The sequence below is a fragment of the Scleropages formosus genome, chromosome 8 (assembly GCF_900964775.1).
Source record: "Scleropages formosus chromosome 8, fSclFor1.1, whole genome shotgun sequence".
Lineage (NCBI taxonomy): Eukaryota > Metazoa > Chordata > Actinopteri > Osteoglossiformes > Osteoglossidae > Scleropages > Scleropages formosus.
In genome coordinates this window covers 9,854,322-9,875,731 of record NC_041813.1, presented here as the reverse complement: position 1 = coordinate 9,875,731, position 21,410 = coordinate 9,854,322, and the positions used below count along the sequence as shown (strand labels likewise).

The following is a 21,410-nucleotide window of genomic DNA, read 5'->3' as shown; positions in this document are numbered from 1 at the left end:
GCGTTTAGCTTTGTCAGGAAGCTAGAAGTACTGTGCCCTGTGTCCCTCTCATGATTTGTTTTTGTATGTATACAGTGGGGTGAAACAATGTTTACTTTGTATTCTATTTACACAATGAATTCTGTAGACTTTTCTGTTTAATTCTGAAAAATATTTCTTGTAAACAATGTATAACACTTATGGGCTTGCTACATTTCTACAACTATAATTTCAAGCTTTGTTTTAAGTGCAAATGAAAGCTTTTTCAGAAGCTTACTGCGTAGCCTGATTAGAAATTCTGTCTCTCACAATTCCTTAAATGCATAGCATTTGGGGTTTTTTTTTTTTTTAGCTGTGAAATGAAATTTTACAGATTTGTGAACAGTATAATGGTACTGTATGGTTTTCAGCGTATTCCACCAGGACGAGAAAGGGATTTAAACCTGCACATTGAGTTTTGGAATCTGTCAGAATAAAGTTAACAGAACCATTGTAGACTCTCCTGTGTCCCAGCAGGTCTGTGTGTCTTTTGTAGAGTAAATCATTTTTCTGAGTCAATGTCTGTTATCAAATTTGAGATTAATAAATCAGATTTAATTTTTGAAGTAACTATAGTATATGTAACTGTTTTCAATTCGAATTTAAAATCCAAGTTTCCCACCCGAATGTATGTAAATAAAGAGAAATGAAATGTGTTATCCATACTTATTGTATTATCGTTGAATCTGTATTGCAATTTTGTGCAGTGCTCTCTGTTTGTTTGTGTCACTCGGGTGAAGAGTCCTGTATTTGGAAAAAAAAAAAAAAAAAAAAATGGAATAATACAGAAACTAGACTTAAGGTTTCGCATCGTGTATGGTTTTTCTGGCCGAACGCATACCTTATATAGACTAATAAACAGAGTAATTCTGGATATTAAAAAATGACATCCTTTAACTCAACATTCACCAGCGACTGTCACAGGAGCAAATTTTCATTTTAAACATGAATTCGACAGACGTCGGTAACATTGTTCGCCAATAGCTGAACAGCGCTCCTCTGGTGAGAATAGGAATGGCAGTGGACGCGTTTGTGTGACGCAGTTTTCAGAGCGACGGCAAGAGCGCGTGGAGGTGGTTGTGAGAGCAGTGCGAGTTCGGCTTTCCAGGCACGATGGTGAAGTGCGGGAAGCTTCGCTCTGGAACGGCACAGAAACTGAAACGATGGAAAAAGGGCCACAGCAGTGATTCCAACCCGCAGATAAACCGGCACCGACAGGCAGCCAGGAGTCGCTTTTTCAGCCGGCCGAAAGGTGAGAGAGTGAGAGAGAGAGAGAGAGAGAGAGAGCAGGCAGCGTGTGGCGGCCTGCCGTGGGGCACGTGGGCAGCCTCTCTCTCTGCTCGCACATCTCCTGTTGGAGCCGGTTCGGTGTGAAGTGTGTATGGGGTTTGTGCAACACACGTATATCATGACATGGAAAAAATAATTTCTTTACAGTGTTGATTAAGTTGTTAAAAAATGGCGCGTCCGGGAGCCGCTTGTTGTTGTCGTCAGCTGTTGTTGGTATCAGTCGACTGTCTTTTTTAAATCATCATCATGTGACGATGCGATCATGATGATTTGTACAACTTCGGCCATGTCGTCCAGAAACGTCGTGTTCATTTGCAACTAGTAAAAAACTAAAAAAGTTCTAAAAGACAGAGTGTGTGTGACAGAAGTTGCCTGATAAAGTGAAAACACTATACTAACTAGGCTGCGTGAAGTGAAGAAAACCGTAGAACAGAGTCATTCAGTCTTAGCGTTTGATTCCTGATTGAAAGACTCTCTACATACAAAGGGTTTTGTGTTGTGTGTCTGATAATTAAGGTAACATATCTCTGACAATTTATAGATTGTGGACTTTCTAGGAACTTCCTAAAAAAAATGAAATTGTATTGATATTTGGATGTAGTGCTATGGGATTTTTATTTCGTTATGCATGATTTTTAAAAGGTCTCATTACAAAAGGTTCCCCTCACTCAGCTGTTATGTTGCTTCTTTGCAGAGAAGAGCGACCTCACAATAGATGCCCTCAAACTTCACAATGAGCTCCAGGCAGGGTCTCTGGAAAAAGCACAGGGCGGCTCCGGGGAGCCCGGCTCCACGGAGGAGTTGGAACTGTCCGAGAAGACTTCCGGCACCTTCTTGAGTGGCCTGTCTGACTGTTCCAACCTCACCTTCCGCAAAGTCCAGCGCTACTGGGAGTCCAACTCTGCTGCTCACAAGGAGGTTGATTTCAAAGTCACAATGTCAATGTGCTGTTAGTACAGACAAAACACCTTCTAAAGGTGAAAGGTTTTCCTGTTTTTGAATTTCAGATCTGTGCTGTGCTTGCAGCTGTTACAGAGGTTATTCGTTCTCAGGGGGGAAAGGAGACAGAGACAGAGTATTTTGCAGCATTGGTAAGTGTACCCTTTCCAGACTTTGACCCTATGTACCAAGGTTAGGAGAAATGATGTAGATTCCAACTTTGGCAATCCTACTACAGTTTTCTTAATTTTTGTGGTTCTGCTGTGCATCTGTTAGATGACAACACTGGAAGCAGTGGATTCCAGCGAGTCACAGGCAGCAGTGGCCTACCTGCTCAACATGGTGTTGAAGAGGTGAGAGAGACAGTACTGCAGCTGAGGGAAAGACCAGTTGCTCTGGAGCTTTTGGTTGTTAGGGGCAGCTGGGAATTCAAGTCACACTGTTGTAAAAAGTACTTGAGTGTTGGTTCATTTGCAATATCCAGGTGTTTCAACAGGGAATTTGTAAAAATTAATCTTTTAGGTTCACTGGGAAGCATCAATGATTTAGTTTTCTTTGAAATGGAATTTAGTCTGTACAGGTGACTTTGCTTAAAGTGGCTTGTTGCGTCTTAATTTATGGACAGTAGCCAGGTGAAGCACCTATCTCAAAGGACCAAAGGAAACCTGTAACTGCACTATTCTGTGCACAGGTCTTTCAAGGAAGTCATACTCACTGGTTATTTCTTATATCTCCAGAGTACCGGCTCCTGTATTGATTAAGAAGTTTTCAGACACGGCCAAAGTCTTCATGAACGTCATGTCATCGCAAGCAAACGCAGATGTGTCCTCTGCCTTGCGCTGGGTAATTATCAACCATCTTAGTTTACCCAGGATTTGAGGGGTATGGGGCTTACTTCAGCAACGAATATTGTAATCTCAGGTAACCTTTGCATTCGTTTACATTTCAGACTGTTTATCTGGTATTATCTTTTGTGTTATAGATCTTGTCTTGCCTGGCAACTCTGCTCCGAAAGCAGGACCTCTCTGTGTGGAGCTTCCCCTCGACACTGCAGACCTACCATGGCTTGCTGAGCTTCACAGTTCACTCCAAACCCAAGGCCAGTGCCCCCTCAGCCCAGTCCTTTTGACTCTGCTGTGTCCCAGGCTTACTTTGAACCATATTACTGCCATTTGTGTTGGAAAAGTTTTCATAATGGGTGTGAAAAAAGGGTCTAAAATATAAAAAGAGCACTATAAATGATATTATAATGTTGAACATTAGCAGGGATCTAGTGATTCCTGAAATTTAGCTCATCTTACTTCACAGGTGCGCAAAGCTGCCCAGCATGGTGTGTGTGCCATTTTGAAAGGGAGCGACTTCCTGTTCACAGATGCTGCCCCTACACACCACCCTGCAGCAGTGACAACGGCCAAGTTCTGTATTAAAGAAATGGAGACAGCTGGAGGTTGGTGTATTGATTCAAATTTTGGTTTGAGCATCTTGTCTTCAGCACCATTTCTCACATGGTTTTGTGGCTTTGCTTTTTTGTGCAGGTAGTAAAGAGGACACCACAACCCTTCATGTCCTGGGCCTTCTGAAGGAGCTGGTCACAACGTTCCCTGTCAGTGCTGTAAAGCTGTGCTGTGAGACTCTACTTCGTGTGATGACCCTTAGCCATGTGGTGAGCATCTGGTGGAGTGTACAGTTATTTTACTTTACCTTCATTATTATTTACTCTTTTGTATTTGTTATTTTTATATTGTATACCTGTATGTATTTTATATATTTTTTTTTATTGCATTACCCCATTATATCATTTGTATTCTTCTTTGTTTAGTGTGCATATTCCTGTGTCACTGTGATACCGCCTGCTGTATAAAATTGTTGAAAGCAAGCATTTCTGTTACTAGTAAAATTCCGCAAGTGGGATTGAATGCTGAAGATCTTGGCTTTTTTTTTTTCTTTACTTGGGATAGAAGTAGATATGCAAGTTTCAGTGTGTATAAAAGACATAGTAGCAACGTGCAGGTCCTTATGTCACTGATGGATAATGAGGTAATATCCTGCAGAACATGAAATCATTTTTAATGTTACAAAATTTCCTTGGAAATTTTCAGGAATTTTTGGAAAATTTTAAAAAGGTTATTACTCTTACATTGTCAGATAAATGTAAAATGGTTGTACATATCTCATGGCCAGTGAGGCATGACTCAATAAACCAGAAGAGCAAACCAAATATCAATGATGCGGGGGTCAACACACAAGCCTATAACCAATATTAAGTACTTGGTTACAAATGTCAGATGGTACAACAGTAATGGAACTAGCTTTTTCCATGAATTCTGTCTTCAACATGCATTATGAATTATGATAATATAGTTGGATTAATGAAATGTTTTCAGATTTAAAAAAATAATTGCCTGGTTAGATAACTGCAATTTCCATCTTTGTGGGCTATGCATGAACAAGGAAATATCAAAACTTTTTCTTCTTACAAGTTATCAGTATTACCCAAAGTACTGGCTGGAACAATTTCTGTCAACAGAGCCAAGATCTTTCAGAGGGACATGAATAGTTGCGTTTTTCTGTGAAAATTTTAATTGCAACTTATGAACTGTGTGTAATGACTTTGGATGACCAGGGCTGAGCAAGATGATTGAGACTGACCAGTTTAAAAGTGGTGAGAAGTGAAGTTTCAAGACAGAGCAAAATCATTGTGACAATTCTGTGTGGAAACTTAAATGGAATCAATTAATCTAAATAATTTGTATTGCAGAATAGTCCTTTTCAGTCAGTATAACCCATTATTTCAGCTATACTATCATATTTTCTCGTAACACTTCTTATTCAGTTTGATATCCATGGTGAACATAAGTACTTAATATTTTACTATGGTGTCAATGTGTGGACATCACTGTCCACAGATTTCTCTCAATCCCTTTCTCCCACTGCTCTTCGTGGATTTGTTTCTTCGTGTTCGGATTGCTGACATCCTTGCTCTTATGTGGAGAGGTTGTAGCGTTTCTGATGGTTTTTCTCCTTTCTTTTCAAATGTCCTGCCCTATGAAGCTGGTCACAGCAGGAGCAATGCAGACTTTCCACAAGCTGTTTAGTGGGAAGCCTAACCCTTCCACCCTGACTGCTGAGCTCAATGCCCAGATCATCACGGTGAGAAATGATTGCAACCTAGTGAAATAGGTCTTACGTTAAGTCTGCAAAATGCATAACAGCCTTTAGATCAGTGCAGTTTGGGTGTGAAGAAATGTAAATGCTATATCCTCTAATTGCTTAATAGCTGGTAGCATGTAGTTTTTCCTTGCACATATGTTGGGAAACACTGCACTGTAAAATCTGGAAAATATTTTTGTGAGGAGAGAAGTGACAGTTCGAGACAATGTGTTGAAGATACAAAAAAGTGGCTAGCAAAGAAATCAACCAGTAAACATGTCCAATACAATTGCTGCTTTTATACTCTCTGCATAAGTCAGTGTGGGGCAACCATGATTTTTTTTTTTGTGTGTGTGTGTGTGTGTGTGTGTGTGCGCGTGTGTGCGTGTCTATTTGCTCTAGGCCCTGTATGATTACCTGCCCAGTGAGAATGACCTCCAGCCACTACTTGCTTGGCTGGCTGTAATGGAGAAGGCACATCTTCACCTGTCCAGGTGAGCTGCTTTCTCTTCCAAAACATCTTGTGCCCCAAGTACAAAAGGGATTTATGCATTAATTTTACCTTTCTTTTCCTGGAATTAAGCCTACAGAGCTCTCTCAGTTTGGGACACTTACCCCGCCTTTTCTCTACGGGGATGTCCTGCCTCTTGTCACCTCATGCAAAGGTCGTTTCTGCAGCAACTCAGACTCTCAAGGTCAGTTTATAAACAGTTACCCATAACGGCTTATTTCTGTGATAGTATAACCCCTTAAAGCCATTATTCCATCTGGTTCTGTTGAAGCTTTGAAACAAATTGGTGAAATGGCAGCAATTATGCAGTGTCTAGTGTAAGGTTTGTCATCTGTTTATGCTTCTGATTTCAATTCCCAGACACTGCTGACTGAATGTGTTGCCCCACACATGGAGGAGATCGGGGCTGTCATTTCCACCTCTGCCACTGGCCCAGCCTCTTACATCTGCAAGATGTTCAGGTGAGGTGCTGGGGGTTCGGTGTCGATGCATTACTGGCATAATACAGTTTAGATATAAATGAAATAGTTTTATGGCAAGTTGCTTTTTTTTTTTGTACATTTTGAGTCTTTTTTTTTTTAACTGAAGAATATTCCATTTAAAATATTTTCTTTCTTCAATGTTAAACCAGTAGACTTATTTCTGAGACTTAAATCTCTAACACTTTTGCCTCTGGTCCAATTGATTTGGTTCTGTATTTTTTACTGTGGGGTGTTGGGGCAGAACATCATGTGTGGATGCCCTACCCGTGCCCTACCCATGCTTTCTCCTCACCAGTCCGGTTTGGTTTTCTTCAGGATTGTAGAGGAGGGGCTTAGTTATCGTTTTCATGCCTCCTGGCCATTTGTGCTCCAGATCCTGGGGTGCTTCTACAAAGTGGCTGGAAAACAGGCATATTCAATTATGACAAAGGTAATTGCCCAGACTTGCATGTCCAGATTTCTGCCTGAACTGTTTTAGAATCCATGTTTTCTGTCAAGTAGTGAAATCTTAACAAACAGTTTCTTCTCTGTCTCCTGTCGTGTGAATGTGTCTGCATGCACCTCTACAGAGCCTGCAGTCTCTCAGTGACTTGCGCGCCACACCTAGATTTCCCTATTCTGGGGAACTGGACCTGGCAATGGGGGGCGCAGTGGAGAGTATGGGCCCAGAGGTGGTACTCAAAGCAGTGCCTTTGCAGATCACTGGCATCGAGTGAGTATGAATGGGGGTTCAAGGCTGAGCAAACTCAGCCTGTTACCAGGCATGTTCCCATAGAAGTGCAGCACCCAGTAGGTTTTTGAGCTGGAACTGATTCTCCTATATTGGTCAAAACTTGACTTTACACTGGATATTCAGTTTATCAACACAACTGGGACCAAAAGTCTGTTCATACCTCAATTTGTTTATAAGTGCAAGTACAATATCGCAATCATTAATGGTTTAACACAAACGTCTTTCTTCTTTCATGGGTTAGGTCCTGCAAAATCACATGAATCTATAATGACTTAAAAATCTGCTGTAACATTGATTTATTCCATTTTCATAAATTGCTCATTCTGCAAAGGGTCACAGTGTTTCAGTGCCTATCCTTGAAAGACTGAGTTATGAGGTAGGGTACATTGTGGACAGGATGCCAGTCTATCATAGGACTTTTTTCTATCTTATTTTAACTTGAAGTAGCATGAGCAACATTTTCTAGCATCTGTAAAATCAATAAAAGCACAATAATAGAGCTATAACTATTTATTTGGTAATAGGTTCTGTAAAACCTATGTTCGTGTAACTTTTTAGTTATTGGGCGGCACGGTGGCACAGCGAGTAGCGCCGCTGTCTCTCAGCACCTGGGTAGTGCGAGAGAACGTGGGTTCGATCCCCGCTCAGTCTGTGTGGAGTTTGCATATTCTCCCCGTGTGAGTGTCACGGAGTACGGACGCATGGATGAGTAACCCCTTGTAAATAGTGTATCTAGCAATGTAGCCACCTTGGTGAATAAGGTGTGTGGGCTAGTAACACTTCGTAGTATCTGTTGTAAGTCGCTTTGGACAAAAGCGTCTGATAAGTGAATAAATGTAAAAAAAATAAATAAAAAATTGTAGGAAGGTGATCAGGGTTCGTCTATCCTGAGGTTTATGTACCTACTCGTGCGATGAACGTCGGTGCATAAAGTGGAAAGAAACAATCTAGGTTTACTTAAGAATCTCATGTCTGCAACTCTCTCCTAATGTAATGCAAAAATCTTATTTTCTCTTAGATGTACACTGCTTTGGAGAAAGCATCTGCTAAATAAATGTAAATGTAAACTGACTGACTGGCATCCCTCTTAGCCTTGCACCCTGTGCTTCCAGAGTGCCGTTAACTTTGACAAGCACTTAATGATAGCAAGTGAAAATAAAAGTACATTGTCGCTGTAACTTTTCATTTAATGCTGATTGTTGATTGATTTATCCCATAAATGTACCGTAAAATCCTGATTTAAAACACCTCAGTTTTACGCAAATTTGGATAACGCGATAGGTCAGTGGACCCTTTTTTGCTCATTCTGGAATGTGAGAAACTAGATTGAAAAGTTCAAAAGTTGACAAAGTTTACAAACTTAGCAAACCATCTTACAGCACGAGTGGGTTAGAATTGCTGAAATGCCTGTAACAATTAACCATTAATTGGCAGAATTCTTTCATTCAAAGTAATATACTTGCCAGATGGTAAACGTGCAAAAAACAGGTCAAATAAGACAAAAATAGGGGTGATTTGGGATGTTTGGTCATTTGGTCAGTTTGAACACTGATCTTCTTGAACCCCGATTCAGTGCGACCCTGCTTTTTTCGTAATGACATTTTGTGGACCCGAACGATTGCATTATAACAGAATTTCACTGTATTGATAATCGAAAATAAAATGCCAGTAAAATCTGTGAAGAGGAGTTAAATAAAGAATAAAAGAATTTAAACCGGTTCTACATTGCTACAGGCAGTCCCCGGATTACAAACAAGTTCTGTTCCTAAGTCTGTCTAAGTTGGATTTTTATGTAAAGTGGAATAGTAGGTTCCGTTCGTGTCTGTCAGTTAGTTAAATGTTTGTCTTAGTATATGGTGTACCTTACTATGCATAAAAAATATTAGAGACACTTCTAGATACACTGAAACATCTTTAACATAATAATAATAACAAAAATGTTACTACAGTATTTATAATAGACAAAGAAAACAACCTAAATTAAAACCAAATACAGCAACACACGAGACACTGTTAACAACGTGGTCTGATATACAGAAGATTCACGTCTCATTTGTATATACTTCTTTCCTACTTTGTGATATTGTTTTTGCAGGAATGTATTTATTGTGTAGTTTCCAATTCTAGCTTTGCCTTGGTGTAAGGTGCATAGTTTAACTAACTGTTCTGGTGTTTTAGGGATGACATGGAGTTTCCTCGTAGCTGGCTAATTCCTGTCATTAGGGACAATGCGAAACACACCGAGCTGGCCTTCTTTACCTCCTACTTCCTGCCGCTGGCCACAACTCTCAAGCAGAGAGGTAGTGTGTAAAGCCCTTCTTGTGGTTTTGCTGAAGTGAGTAGTGTGTGTGGGTCTGATTCACGTTTGTGCTCTGTTTCAGCGGAAGAGCTGGAGGCAGCAGGACAGAAGCTTGAGGCCAAAGTGTACCAGACACTGCAGCTGCAGGTAGGACACAGACTCTACAGTGCTGGATACAGTGAATTACATAGTAATTCACCAATCTATACAGCAGAGCCAGTACATGGAGTGGAGTGTGACTAAAACTGTGTATAGAAACCAGTAGTCAGGCTTGTGTTTCACTGCTTATTAAAAAAGGATCCATTTCTGTTTTAAAATTGGTTTATACAATCTATGTGTAAAATGCAGCCCTAGTTTTCCAAGAGAAAAATGGAAAATTGTGGACTTCTACTGTTGACTTCTTAAAGTTAATTTGAAAGGTCTACTTTTCTGCATGTTATGTATAGCAGACTTTTTCCTTGTTGGGTTCAAACATACAACCTTGTAGGCAAGTTTCATTCTTCAGTTCTGTCTGACACTGTAGTTTAACATTGTGAAGATCTGTTGAAATTGTAGGCATAATTATCACTAACCTATTTCCTCCTAGATCTGGACCATGCTGCCTGGATTTTGCACAAAACCCTCAGATTTGACTAGCTCTTTCAGGGGCATTGCACGAGCACTGGGTATGGCTATCAGTGAGAGGGCGGACCTTCGACCCACTGTATGCCAGGCTCTGCGTACTCTCATCAGTAAAAGTTGTGACACAGGTGAGGGGGCAGTCCAAGAGCCATCTGAATGGGTTTGGAGGGTTGGGTCACTCTGAGTAGGCAGTATGGACCTGTTAGCCAGCTGGGATGTTTGATAGTGTTTTTTTCCCTCAGATTGAACCTTTCTATTTTCAAATGATTTATGTCTCCAAGTCTTCATCCCTTTAGTTCATGTTTGTTTTAAATTTGAGTATCCAGGTCCAATGCTTACATAAAAAAGAGAAGTTGAACACCACTTCCAGCAAAGCATGGCAGGGCCACAAGGCTGTTTGTTATTAATTGGCAAAACACATAATGCCACTTTATTCTGTAAAAAGCATACTGAAGACACTGAGTCTGGGATACTAACAAGAACAGTTTTGAAACTAGAATTTGAACATGCATGCAGTTCTCTCAAATAATGTATATAGCATATTAAATACAAATAGGCAACTCCATCAGTTTTCAGTTTTTCTTATTTATATGCAAAATGTATTAATTTTTTCTCTCATTCTTATAGAAGAGGAAAGGGCTGAAGTCAGTCGCTTTTCCAAGAATTTCCTTCCTATCCTGTTCAATGTGTACAGCCAACAGCCTGCCTCAGGCAAGAACGAACCCTCTAGAATGCCTGTCCTGGACACCATTAAGGTTTATCTGTCCATCACTGACCAGCAGGTGAGTCAGTCACTCACTTGTAAGGATTTTTCCTTCTGCGTTCCTTTCTTCCTCGAACTGTTGAGGCCCCAGGTTCCTGCTTCTGTCTTGTAATACCAGTTTCTATCACCAGATGGTGTGCTCACTCCTGCAGAAGGCTGCAGAGAAAGTCTGCGATCCCGAAAGCACAGAGTATACCAGGTAAAATCAGGGTACAGCAATACAAGCTTTGCCAGCCCCTATCTCTACTGTGTGTGCTGTATCCATCTTATTCAGTCCACTCCACTGCATTGCAGCAATATTTTAATGCGGTCTCCTGTGCTGTTCCCTGTCCAGGCTCTCTGTGATGGACCTAATTGTAGCAATGGCACCTTGTGTGGATGAGGCTTCAATGAGCAAAACCTATGAGCTCATTAGACCCCACTTAGAGGTAAGACATTTGAATATTAAATGCTGGGCTGTCAGTCTGAAGCGTATTGCAGTGACTCTGCTTGCACCCTTAACTTTTTCCATATAACTGTCACTGCCTCAGTCTTTACCTTCTATAAGTCTTCACACTCCTCTGTGCATTTATGGACCTGGAGTTGAACCAATGGCCTTTTGTGGCTGTGTATGTAAAGTATGCAGTGTTGTGACATGATTAGCATGTGTAGCATAGTTTACAGTGATGCCATGTCCATGCAGAGCAAGCAGGCAGGGCTGCAGAAGAAGGCATACCGTGTACTGGAGGAGATGTGTGGGGGTGGGAGTGAGGCCTGCCGCAGCTTTGTGCTGACCAATCTCGAGCACCTGCTAAATACACTGCTGAGCTCCTTGAAGAATGCTGCCTCACCTGCCAAAAGGGTAAGGTGCTGTCTAATTTATACAGCTGAGGATGATCATCAGATGAGGGAATTGCATTTCTGCATCAAATCTTTTTTTGTCTGACCATGCCGTCCTTATACCCACATTCCAGCCCCGACTCAAGTGCTTAATTCACATGGTGAAGCAGCTGGGCCCTGAGCACAAGGATTTCATCACCGCCCTGCTCCCAGAGGTATGTCTCCTCACAGCCTGACCAATGTCTTTCTACAGGTGGCTTGTTTTTCACCACCACTACAGCACCAGCAAGGGTAATCGTGTTCATTTAATGTCTCTCTGCTGTCCCCAAGGTTATTATTTGCACAAAGGAGGTCTCTGTTGGGGCTCGGAAGAATGCGTACACACTGCTGGTGGAGATTGGCAAGGCCTTTATTCGCTTCTCCGACACTGCCAAAGGTTTGCCAGTGTGGAACAATATTAAATGCTCTCAGGAAAAAAAATGGGATGCTCTAATGTACATCTGCAAAAATGAGAATTTCTGTGTCTGTGTTCTAGAAGCCATTGAGCAGTACCTGGGCCAGATGTATGCTGGGTTTGCGGGCTCTGTAACCATGATCTCCTGTACAGTCTTGGCGCTGACCCGACTGGTTTTTGAATTCAAAGGTAAAAAATGCTGCACTTAGGCCGTGCTGAAGGACATTGATTTCTGTTAGTGAATAAATGAAACAATTGCACTGCACATCATATGGTGAATTTGGGGCTAAGATGCTGATGTTTTACCCTTGAGACAGGTTCTTACTTAGCCATAGTTTCTTCGGGAAAATACAATAATACCCCAGTTAGAGCTCTCCATATGTCCGTATAACTTCGCTAACTGAAACACCTCTAAACAGGGTCACTATAAACATTACATTTTGTTAGCTTTTTTGTTAAAGTAGTTTTTGTGATTTGTGCGACTAAGATGTGAGAAGAACATGCTGTACCTGCACATGACCCATATGGGCTTCACCCATGTACAATTTACAGCTCAAGCTGTTGTTTACGTATGCCATCTCATTAGTAGACAGCAGTGTCTCTGAGCCAAATGGACACAGGGAGCGCAAGGCTTCTCACGTAACTGTATTATCAATAATGGACTTCTGGTGCCACCAGGCAGTATTAAAACTGGCAGGCTACTGCACACGTGGAACTGAGCCTGCGAATGCTAAATAAGTGTTTTATGTGCAGATGTTCTTACCGTGGAAACAGACAGCGCAACACCACTGGAATGCGCATTAACGAAACAGCTCTGAATTGGGCAGAGTTAAGCAGGACATTACTGTATTTAGTAACATCAGTAGATGAGTCTTGATTGCTAATGGCAAACAGAAAGAAGGGTGAGGTTCTTGCTCTCATTATAGGTTCTTATACAGCTGGTAAACAGAAGCAGCATAGAAGTGTAGGGTTTAAAACTGCAGGATTTTTAATTATCAGTGTTTCCTACCACTGAATGCACAGGATTTCATCACTGTCCTCTTTCTATACGGTCTGTCTCCAACCCACAGATGTGATGGAGGTGTCTGTGATGGGTGATCTTCTCCACAATGTGTGCCTCCTCCTGACAGCCAGGACACGTGAGATTGTGAAGGCGGCACTAGGTTTCATTAAGGTCATCATCTTTGTCATGGATGTCAAAATCCTGTCCACCCATGTGAATATCATGGTAAGATCCAGAATTCCTGATGTGGAATGCTTGGGGATAGAACTGGAGGAGGCTAGATACTGGGAGACTCAGAGTAGGTGATGAACTGACGTTGTCACGCATAACCTCCTTCCTTTGCAGATGGAAGGAATTGGGAGCCTCAAAGATGACATGAGGAGACATTTCAGGACAAAATTGAAGAACATTTTCACCAAGTTCATTCGCAAGTTTGGGTAAAGTTCAGCAATGAAATATTGATCAACCAATAATAGACTTTGTACTAAAGAATATAGTACACTCTCTTCTAAGTACTATGACTCCTGCATGCAGTTAATTCCTTCAAGTCTAAGGTGTACAGAATTGTTTGCCAAGGCTGCTGTTAGTCTAGATAATTTGTATTGGTAAGGACCAGTCTTTGCCTGTGAAGTTAGACAGGGCTTTATTGAAACACAGATGTGACAAAAGCTGATGTATCTGTGTCTGTTGGTCTCTTTGTATCTATGTGCGCTTCTGCAAATGTGTGAATGCTTGTTTATATATGTTTCCATTTTCAGGTATGAACTGGTCAAGAGCATGCTGCCAGAGGAGCACCACAAGGTGCTGGCTAACATTCGCAAAGTAGAGGCCCGCAGTAAGAGACGTAAACTTCTCCAGAAGACAGAAGAGAGTTCTGATGATGACATCCCTAAAGTCAAGGGGGAGAGGTACTGTCTATTTAAGGGGTTGCCATTAGTATGAACCCACTGTTTCAAGTCCTCTCATTTAATTGTTCAGGCTGTCATGTTGCATATGCCTAGTCCTCAAAATGTAAAAGTTAAAAAAGGGTTCTGGCAGCCTTGTGATAAGGGTGGGGAACTGTTCTTGTTTCTGTAGCATTCAGGAAATCCTAGCAGAGTCAGACTCCGAGGACTCGGAAGATGAGAAGAATGGAAAAGGCCAGAAGGCCATCCGACAGAAGGGCCAGGCCTGGCTGAAAGAGGGAGCAGCTGACGAGCCCCTCAACTTCCTAGACCCCAAAGTCTCCCAGAGGGTGTTAGGTAAACAACACATTACTACTTGAGCTCACAACAGATCTCTGCACAGTCAGCTTTTTTGTGGGCAGATTTGGATAAAGACTAGAACAGGTTTAATTGTGGGTATAAGTAGCCAAAATGAGTTATCTCTAGAGGATTGCTCAGCTCATTAGCCCTGATAAGGTAAGGAATTTGATCTGGGGGAGTCTCTGAGTAGAATCGTTTCTCCTCTGGATCGAAAAGAGTTGGTTGAGGTGCCTCAGGCACATTGTATGAATGCCCACTGGTGGGCATCCACTGGAGTTATTCTGGGCAAATCCCAATGGGAGGAGAACCTGGATCAGACCCAGGACATGCTACAGAAGTTATATTTCATAGCTGGTCTGGGAATGCCTGGGCATCCTCCAAGAGGAGCTGAAGATTGTGTGTGGGGATAGGAAAGTTTGGGCCCACTTGCTCAGTTTGCTACCACCACAATTCTCACCAGAGCAAGCAGAAAACAAAACTAAATTAAACTTGAGCTCATACTGTTCTGGTGGGGCTGCAGTGTACTGTTTTACTACTAAGTAACAGAAGAACACATTCATTGAAGACACCGGACAAGATGTTACCCCCTATGCATATATTACAACGGCTGTGCACAAGGACCCAGTCCAACAAACCTCACCATGAAGCCACAGGGAACAACATCCAGCATTGCCAGCATATATCTCAATGACTTGAAACCAAGAAGCTTAACTTCCTTCCCTAACCAACATAACCATAGGGTACCAACATGGTTACTTCATTGAGGTTGTCAAGTGGGCACCTCTCTTTGTCAGTGTTTCATTGAATTAGGTCCACGTGATCTCCAGAAGGCTGAACAGTGCAGTCTGATGTCCCAAACCTACCCCTCTTACACATTAGATGCCCTTTCCCCTTAACAAATACCACAACTTCATAAACTCAAGTACCCCAATTAAGCCACAACTCCATACATACCTTCAAATGCACCATCTTCACAGAGCTTAAGGTGATATAGCACATAGCTCTGCACAATTTTCATATTGTATGTTTTTCCATAGCAAAGTTGTGACATGCATTTTGTCTTGTTTTTAGCTACAAATCCAGATTTCAAAAAAACCACTAAGGTTGAGCATGGATTCAAGGTGACATCAGATGGACGTTTAATCATCCAGGAAGAGGGAGATGAAGATGAAAATAAAAAGGGTAGGAATATGTTTTTCTTCAAGCAGAATAACTAATTCTGACAACTTTTTGCAGTAGTTATGTATCTTTGGTTAATGAAGACATTGTGTTCTCTGTAGGGGACGATGACGAAATGAATGATATTCTGGAGGAAGCTGGAGTCAAGAGTGTAAGTTCAGTCCATTCACATTTAGTGAGTAGCGCTACTTTAATCCAGGAACAATAAAGTTGGTTAATACTTTAATGTTGTTTTATAAATAAAATAAATTTCTGTAAATACTGTTAATTTTTTTTTTTTTGTTCCTTTTATACTCATTCCCTATTACTCAGTCTCCTGATGTGTTTTCATGAATTAGATTTTAGAATATCAATACCACCTTTTTTTTTTTTTTTTCTTCTCACTTTGGGATTGTTCTTTATATGGACTGCCGCATTCAGTTCGGCGAGATCGCATTTGAAAATTGTGACAAGCACTGTATGAAAGAGACTGGGAAAAGCAAGTTTTCAAAATTGCTGTATGAAATCTCTTTGAATAGTCCCATATAAGCCTATGGATCTAGGTGCTCTTTGAGTGAGGCTGAACGCTATCTTCAGCAGTAATGGGAGACCAACAAAAAAAAATCTTTCCCTTTTTAAAAGAAAAATAACAAAGAACATTTATTATCCAGGTTTTCAGGAACATATTAAAGAAAGACTGGTTAAAAGGGGCAGTGTGTGTATATAAATTATACATGCACACAGGAGGATGATTTTTTGTGGGGGGAAAAAAAAAATTGTCTCTTTTCCATAGAAAAAGGCCCAGAAGAGAAAGTTCCTAAGTAGTGACTATGATGAGGATATGGATGTAGAACCTCAGATGAAATATAAAGGTAAACAAATCCTTAAATTCTTTTCTCATTGTAATTTTGTCAGTTCCTGTATGAACTGTGATGTCACTTTCTATCTTCCTTGGTATCTTTTCTCTGCCTGTTTTATAGCTGGGGGCTCAGGGATTCACAGACCCCTACCTGGAAAAGCAGAGATTGGCAAAGACTATAAAGCCAAGGTGAGAGGCGGTGTTCAGCACAGGGTCAATGCAGTGATGGAGAGGTTTTTCATTTTAGACATTTGTATAGTGTTTTTTTTTTTTTTTTTTTCTTCATGAATGGTATGTGGTGTTTCAGAAAGCTAAAGGTGACATCAAAAAGAAGGGCAAGTGTGATCCCTATGCATACATCCCCCTTAAGAAGGCTCAGCTCAATCGCAGGTACAGTTAAAAAAAAAAAAACCCTTATTCCTGTTCACTGAATGCTGGACGGGCCTCTAATACATTACAAACTGGAGGAGCTACACCGGGTGGCCAGAGGGAGCCGTTGTAATTGCAAGATCTTTTGTCTGCAGGAAAAGGGCCAAGTTGCAGGGTCAATTCAAAGGCATGGTGCGGGGAGCCCAGAAAGGAGCACGTGCTGGGAGAAGCCAGCGGAGGAAGAAGAAAGTCTGACTTTCTATCAAATGCATCAGTCTGTGCCTGTGTGTTTTTGTGTGCTCCAAGTTTTGAGCTGGGGAACTCCAGGTATTGCCTCCAATAGTATGGCTGGAACACGTTGCTTGCCAGTGTTCTAGGACGAGTGGAGTGTGCCCCCCTGGCATGAGCCACCTGTCAAACAAGTCCCCCTTATCAGCTGCAGCCCATGAGGGGGATGCTGACCCTAGGAGATTCACAATTTCCTTTAGAAAGGGTACAGTTTTGCTAAATGTAACCAGAGGACTGCTTAGTAAGAAAAAAAAGAAAAAAAAAACAGTTTATGAATTCTGTGTTCACCTTAAATTGCTATTTATGTATTCTGTAACAGAATTCAGAGAAGTAAATCTTGATGAAATTGTGAGTTGGTTTGATTTGTTATTGTGGTCTGTTGGTTACTTCCTGCAAAGAATCTCAGTGGGGACATTTGTCTTAATTGGATAATTTGCTCAAAAGCAAATTAGATTTTAAATGGACATTTTATTTTAGTGCATACTCATTTGTGGAGTCTCTGCTGGATGGAATTCTGCACAGATAGCTGTGAGGATTAATTTTAGAAATTAGCAGGAATTTTTGGAAATCTGCAATATTGTAAATATCAGGTATAAATAATGCTATTAAATGTTCAGGTTTATTGTAACTTCTGCTATGAAATACATTTTTGCTCCTATACCTTTCTCTTCTTTTAATTTCAGTTGTCTCTAAAGTTCTATAAGAAATATTGAACATTGTCTTTTTCTACTGTGTGCTCTGCAAGTTAGTGTGAAGACTATACATCCACTTCCTCACATAGTGGGGTTAGTTTGTTTCCTGAAGTCAGCCCATTATGAGTGATTAGGCCATTGACTCCTTTAAGAATCTGTTGAAGTTTAAACAGGCCATAAATAAAATGGGGGGGGGGGGTTGTGTTGTACAAATGACTCCAATTTAAGAACCCCTGAACTAAGAGCCTGTCAACAAATTATGGGCCTCAGTTTTGTGAGCCTTTGTCACTTTGAATTCCTGTGCAAATTTTAGTATGTAATATGCAGTAAGTAGCTTAGTTGTTAGACGAGTTCTTACTTTTGAAGGACACAGGTTTGAATCCTGCCTCCTGCTGTAGTATCCTTAAATAAGGTACTTGCTATGAATTGCTCCAGTTACCCCACTGTATAAATGGGTAAATAATTAAATGTGTAGTAGCTTATTTTGGTTTCTAAAATTGCCTCACCAGCATTCCTCAGCATAAATGATCATCCATTCATTACTACTGTTCTCCAGTATTTGAGAAAATGGTGTGTCCAGTGTCAACTCAGCCTGTTTTACTTGTTCTTGTTTTGGGGCTGATACACTTTTGTCTTCTTACCTTTTAAAACTAATTAAGCGAGCAGAATTGCCATGTAAAATTTCAGCTCAGCTAGGTAAATTAAGCTGACTGGTACAACAGAAGATAGCAGTTAAGCCCAAAGAAGCTGAACCACTTTTAACGTTGAATCCCAAGATTATCTGAGTGGCAACAAAATGATCTGGCACCCAGTGATTCCAGGATAGACTGTGAACCACTGTTGCCATGATAGTGATAAGTAGTTAGTGATTGTGAAGTGAGAGCAAACTAAACCATTTTATCCAGCAGGTGGCAGTGCAATCCCCCCCCCCTTCCCTCTCTGTCAGCTTCTGTGGCACACGCCAGACTGAGAGAACTCACACAAATGCTGTCTGAAACTGCTTGTCCCAAGCTGGGTTGTGGCAAACTGGAGCCTAACACAGGGCACAAGGCTGGAGGGGACACACCCAGGACGGGGTGCCAGTCCATCGCAAGGCACCCCAAGCAGGACTCAAACCCCAGAATCACTGGACAGCAGGACCCAGCCAAACTTGCTGTGCCACTGCACCCCCTTACTAAGAGAACCGCTAGCTTTAAAGCAAAGCGTCTTAGTACAGAACGAGGGCTATCAACAAATGTTTTTTTTCCTCAATGCAATTTTTTTTGTCTGTGCTTTGATTAATCTGGACAAAATAACAGCAGGTACAGTATGACAGCTGGACTGTGTTTTTTCAAGTGTAGGTAAAGAAGTTGTAGGTGTCCACAGGTGACTGATTAGTTCCCTCTATTTGCAACAGGGCAGTTAAAGATCAGTTGTCCATTGCCACTTTTGAGTATTGACTCCTTGTGGCAGGACTAGCTTTCCCTCATGGTACTTTGGCAAAAATGTTAACACAGCCATAGTATTATTTAAGAAGAATGTTCTTAATTTAGGGGGCGCGGTGGCGCAGTAGGTTGGACTGGGTCCTACTCTCTAGTGGGTCTGGGGTTCGAGTCCCGCTTGGGGTGCCTTGCGGCGGACTGGTGTCCCATCCTGGGTGTGTCCCCTCCCCCTCTGGCCTTATGCCCTGTGTTGCCGGGTAGGCTCCGGTTCCCCGCGACCCCGTGTGGGACAAGCGGTTCAGAAAATGTGTGTGTGTTAATTTGCATCGAAAACCACTGAGGTATAAAAGTTATAAAGTAGTTTTAATCTTAACACTTTCCTCACAATAACAGAAAAATATCAAACTTCATGTGGTGTTACTGCCAAGAAGCCTCTTCTCTGGTAACAATAGACATGACTCTGGTACTGCCCGGCAACATGCAGAATTGCTATTAATGATAAAAGCATGGCTGTCGGGTGAAGAGACAGATTCAACTCCAGCAGACGTGACCGCCGTTGACAAGAAATGGTCATCTTGGGCGATTTGACGCTGACTGGACCAGACATCCATGTGGCTCAGACTGAATGCAGATCTCTTATTGGTCCAGCTGTCCTAGAACCAGCTGCAAAGAAGCTAATCTCCAAATAAGCTGTCCTACATTCTTTGCAACAGAACAACTCAATTTTAATGCGTTTGGTGTCAATTTGCCTTAGACCATCTGATCACAGAGATGACCAGTGATACCACTGATGGAGGCCCAAAATGCTGTCAGAAAGCATCACCTAGGAGACATTCCTTAGATACTCCTCCTCCATAAGAGACGCGGAACTGGGAAAGTTTCTCGCTGTAGTGAAAACAAATAAATGTGTGTAGTGCAATCCATTTTAAGACAATTTGTATTGAAACAATTTGGGCTACCTACCAACAACCTCCCCAGAAGCTCTGTGTGCTGACTGGTCTCGGCAGCTGGTTCTGCAGTTCAAGCCCTTAAATGGCGGAGACAGACATGATGCTGAGGGTAGGGGTATGTCAGAAGGAAGGAGAAATATTTTCTGACTGCCACTAAAAATCTGCCATTTCCATCAAAACCCTGAATATGAAGTTGGGAGGCAGTTACTGAGAACATTCTCGTTTGTTTTCAGTGAAGCGGGTCTGAAAAAATGACAGCGATTGGTGATAACACGTAGTGCCAGCTTAAAACCAACGGACATGATATACAAGTGTGGGGCCTTGTTGTTCTAACTGGGCCACAAACGAGACATAGCAGGCCAGAAAGGGAGAGCACAGCACATTCTTCAGACCCTAACCAAACACACCAAGGGCTGTGTGACTGCCTCATCCAGCCAGACGTGAACAACACCAAGGGAATTTCCTGGGCCTGTTGCTTTGGAACAGCACCCTGTGGGTAACTAGCATTAAAATACGTATTTTCAATCAAAACCATTCCTGAAGAAAGCTGCTAGATACTGCAGACTACAATAAGTATTTTTTAAGTGAGAGGACTATCACATCAGGGAGATTGCATGCACTTTGATTTCAAAGAATGTTTAACAACAGTCCACCATACATAGCAAGCGCAGCTAAAGAGGTTCAACAATGCAGTTAGATCATAAACTTTTCATTACTTTTGTATTAATGCTATGAAAAATCATTCAATGAAGAGTGCAACTCGATGTGTCGAAGTAAATGGTAAAAGGTTTATCAGTCTTTATCAGCCTATGTATCGGCACACTGAACGACAGCACTTACACATTCACAGGCTTTCTGGGGCTCTAAACACATAAAACACAACCAACATCAACATCATTTAGAGAGCATGTGACACTTCAGACGGAAGGCTTCAAACCAAGGAAAGACATGCATAAAGGACACTAAACTGAATTAAGATTCCACCATGTAAACCAGTGTGTGCTGACCCAATGAGTTTTTATGTGGATAGAACACTACAAAAAATTGGAAATATAAGCCATTTAACAGATACAAATGATACAAAATCAAAGGAAGAACCCAGGAGGTTCTACATAATGCGTAGGTTTATTAAAATGTCATTGCATGTACTGCATGGGGTCCAGCATCAGTGGACACCTTGCCAGAGCAACTCACTGTATGAGTTATGGAACACAGGACTTTGAGAGTATAAAAATGTCAAATGGTAATATGTTATGGTCAAGATGTGTTTTATGTCATCTTGCTAAACATTTATGTAGCAGCCTGCAAATTCACTTTTAAAAAAAACCTTGTTCACTGAAATGTAAA

The 21,410-nt window shown here is 41.4% G+C and overlaps 1 protein-coding gene across 1 annotated transcript; it reads left to right on the top strand.

Annotated features, from left to right (window-relative positions):
* The first annotated feature begins 1,071 nt into the window (after window positions 1-1,071).
* Window positions 1,072-17,422, top strand: rrp12 (ribosomal RNA processing 12 homolog). Its single transcript, XM_018766041.2, has 34 exons — window positions 1,072-1,270; window positions 2,003-2,226; window positions 2,316-2,399; window positions 2,524-2,600; window positions 2,985-3,090; window positions 3,230-3,346; window positions 3,556-3,694; window positions 3,783-3,910; window positions 5,299-5,397; window positions 5,800-5,891; window positions 5,981-6,092; window positions 6,269-6,369; window positions 6,706-6,820; window positions 6,960-7,102; window positions 9,302-9,423; window positions 9,505-9,569; window positions 10,009-10,171; window positions 10,671-10,825; window positions 10,938-11,005; window positions 11,141-11,234; window positions 11,489-11,647; window positions 11,760-11,840; window positions 11,956-12,061; window positions 12,161-12,268; window positions 13,150-13,307; window positions 13,428-13,519; window positions 13,841-13,990; window positions 14,160-14,323; window positions 15,398-15,508; window positions 15,607-15,656; window positions 16,278-16,356; window positions 16,465-16,532; window positions 16,651-16,733; window positions 16,868-17,422. The coding sequence occupies exons 1-34, from the start codon at window positions 1,132-1,134 to the stop codon at window positions 16,965-16,967; spliced, it is 3,852 nt and encodes a 1,283-aa protein (XP_018621557.1). The 5' UTR covers window positions 1,072-1,131; the 3' UTR covers window positions 16,968-17,422.
* The last annotated feature ends 3,988 nt before the right edge of the window (window positions 17,423-21,410 follow it).

Coding starts and splice junctions, on each gene's coding strand:
- rrp12 (XM_018766041.2), top strand. CDS start 1,132: ATGGTGAAGTGCGGGAAGCTTCGCTCTGGAACGGCACAGAAACTGAAA. Junction 5,398..5,799: donor TCAATGCCCAGATCATCACG/GTGAGAAATGAT, acceptor TATTTGCTCTAG/GCCCTGTATGATTACCTGCC. Junction 6,821..6,959: donor CATATTCAATTATGACAAAG/GTAATTGCCCAG, acceptor GCACCTCTACAG/AGCCTGCAGTCTCTCAGTGA.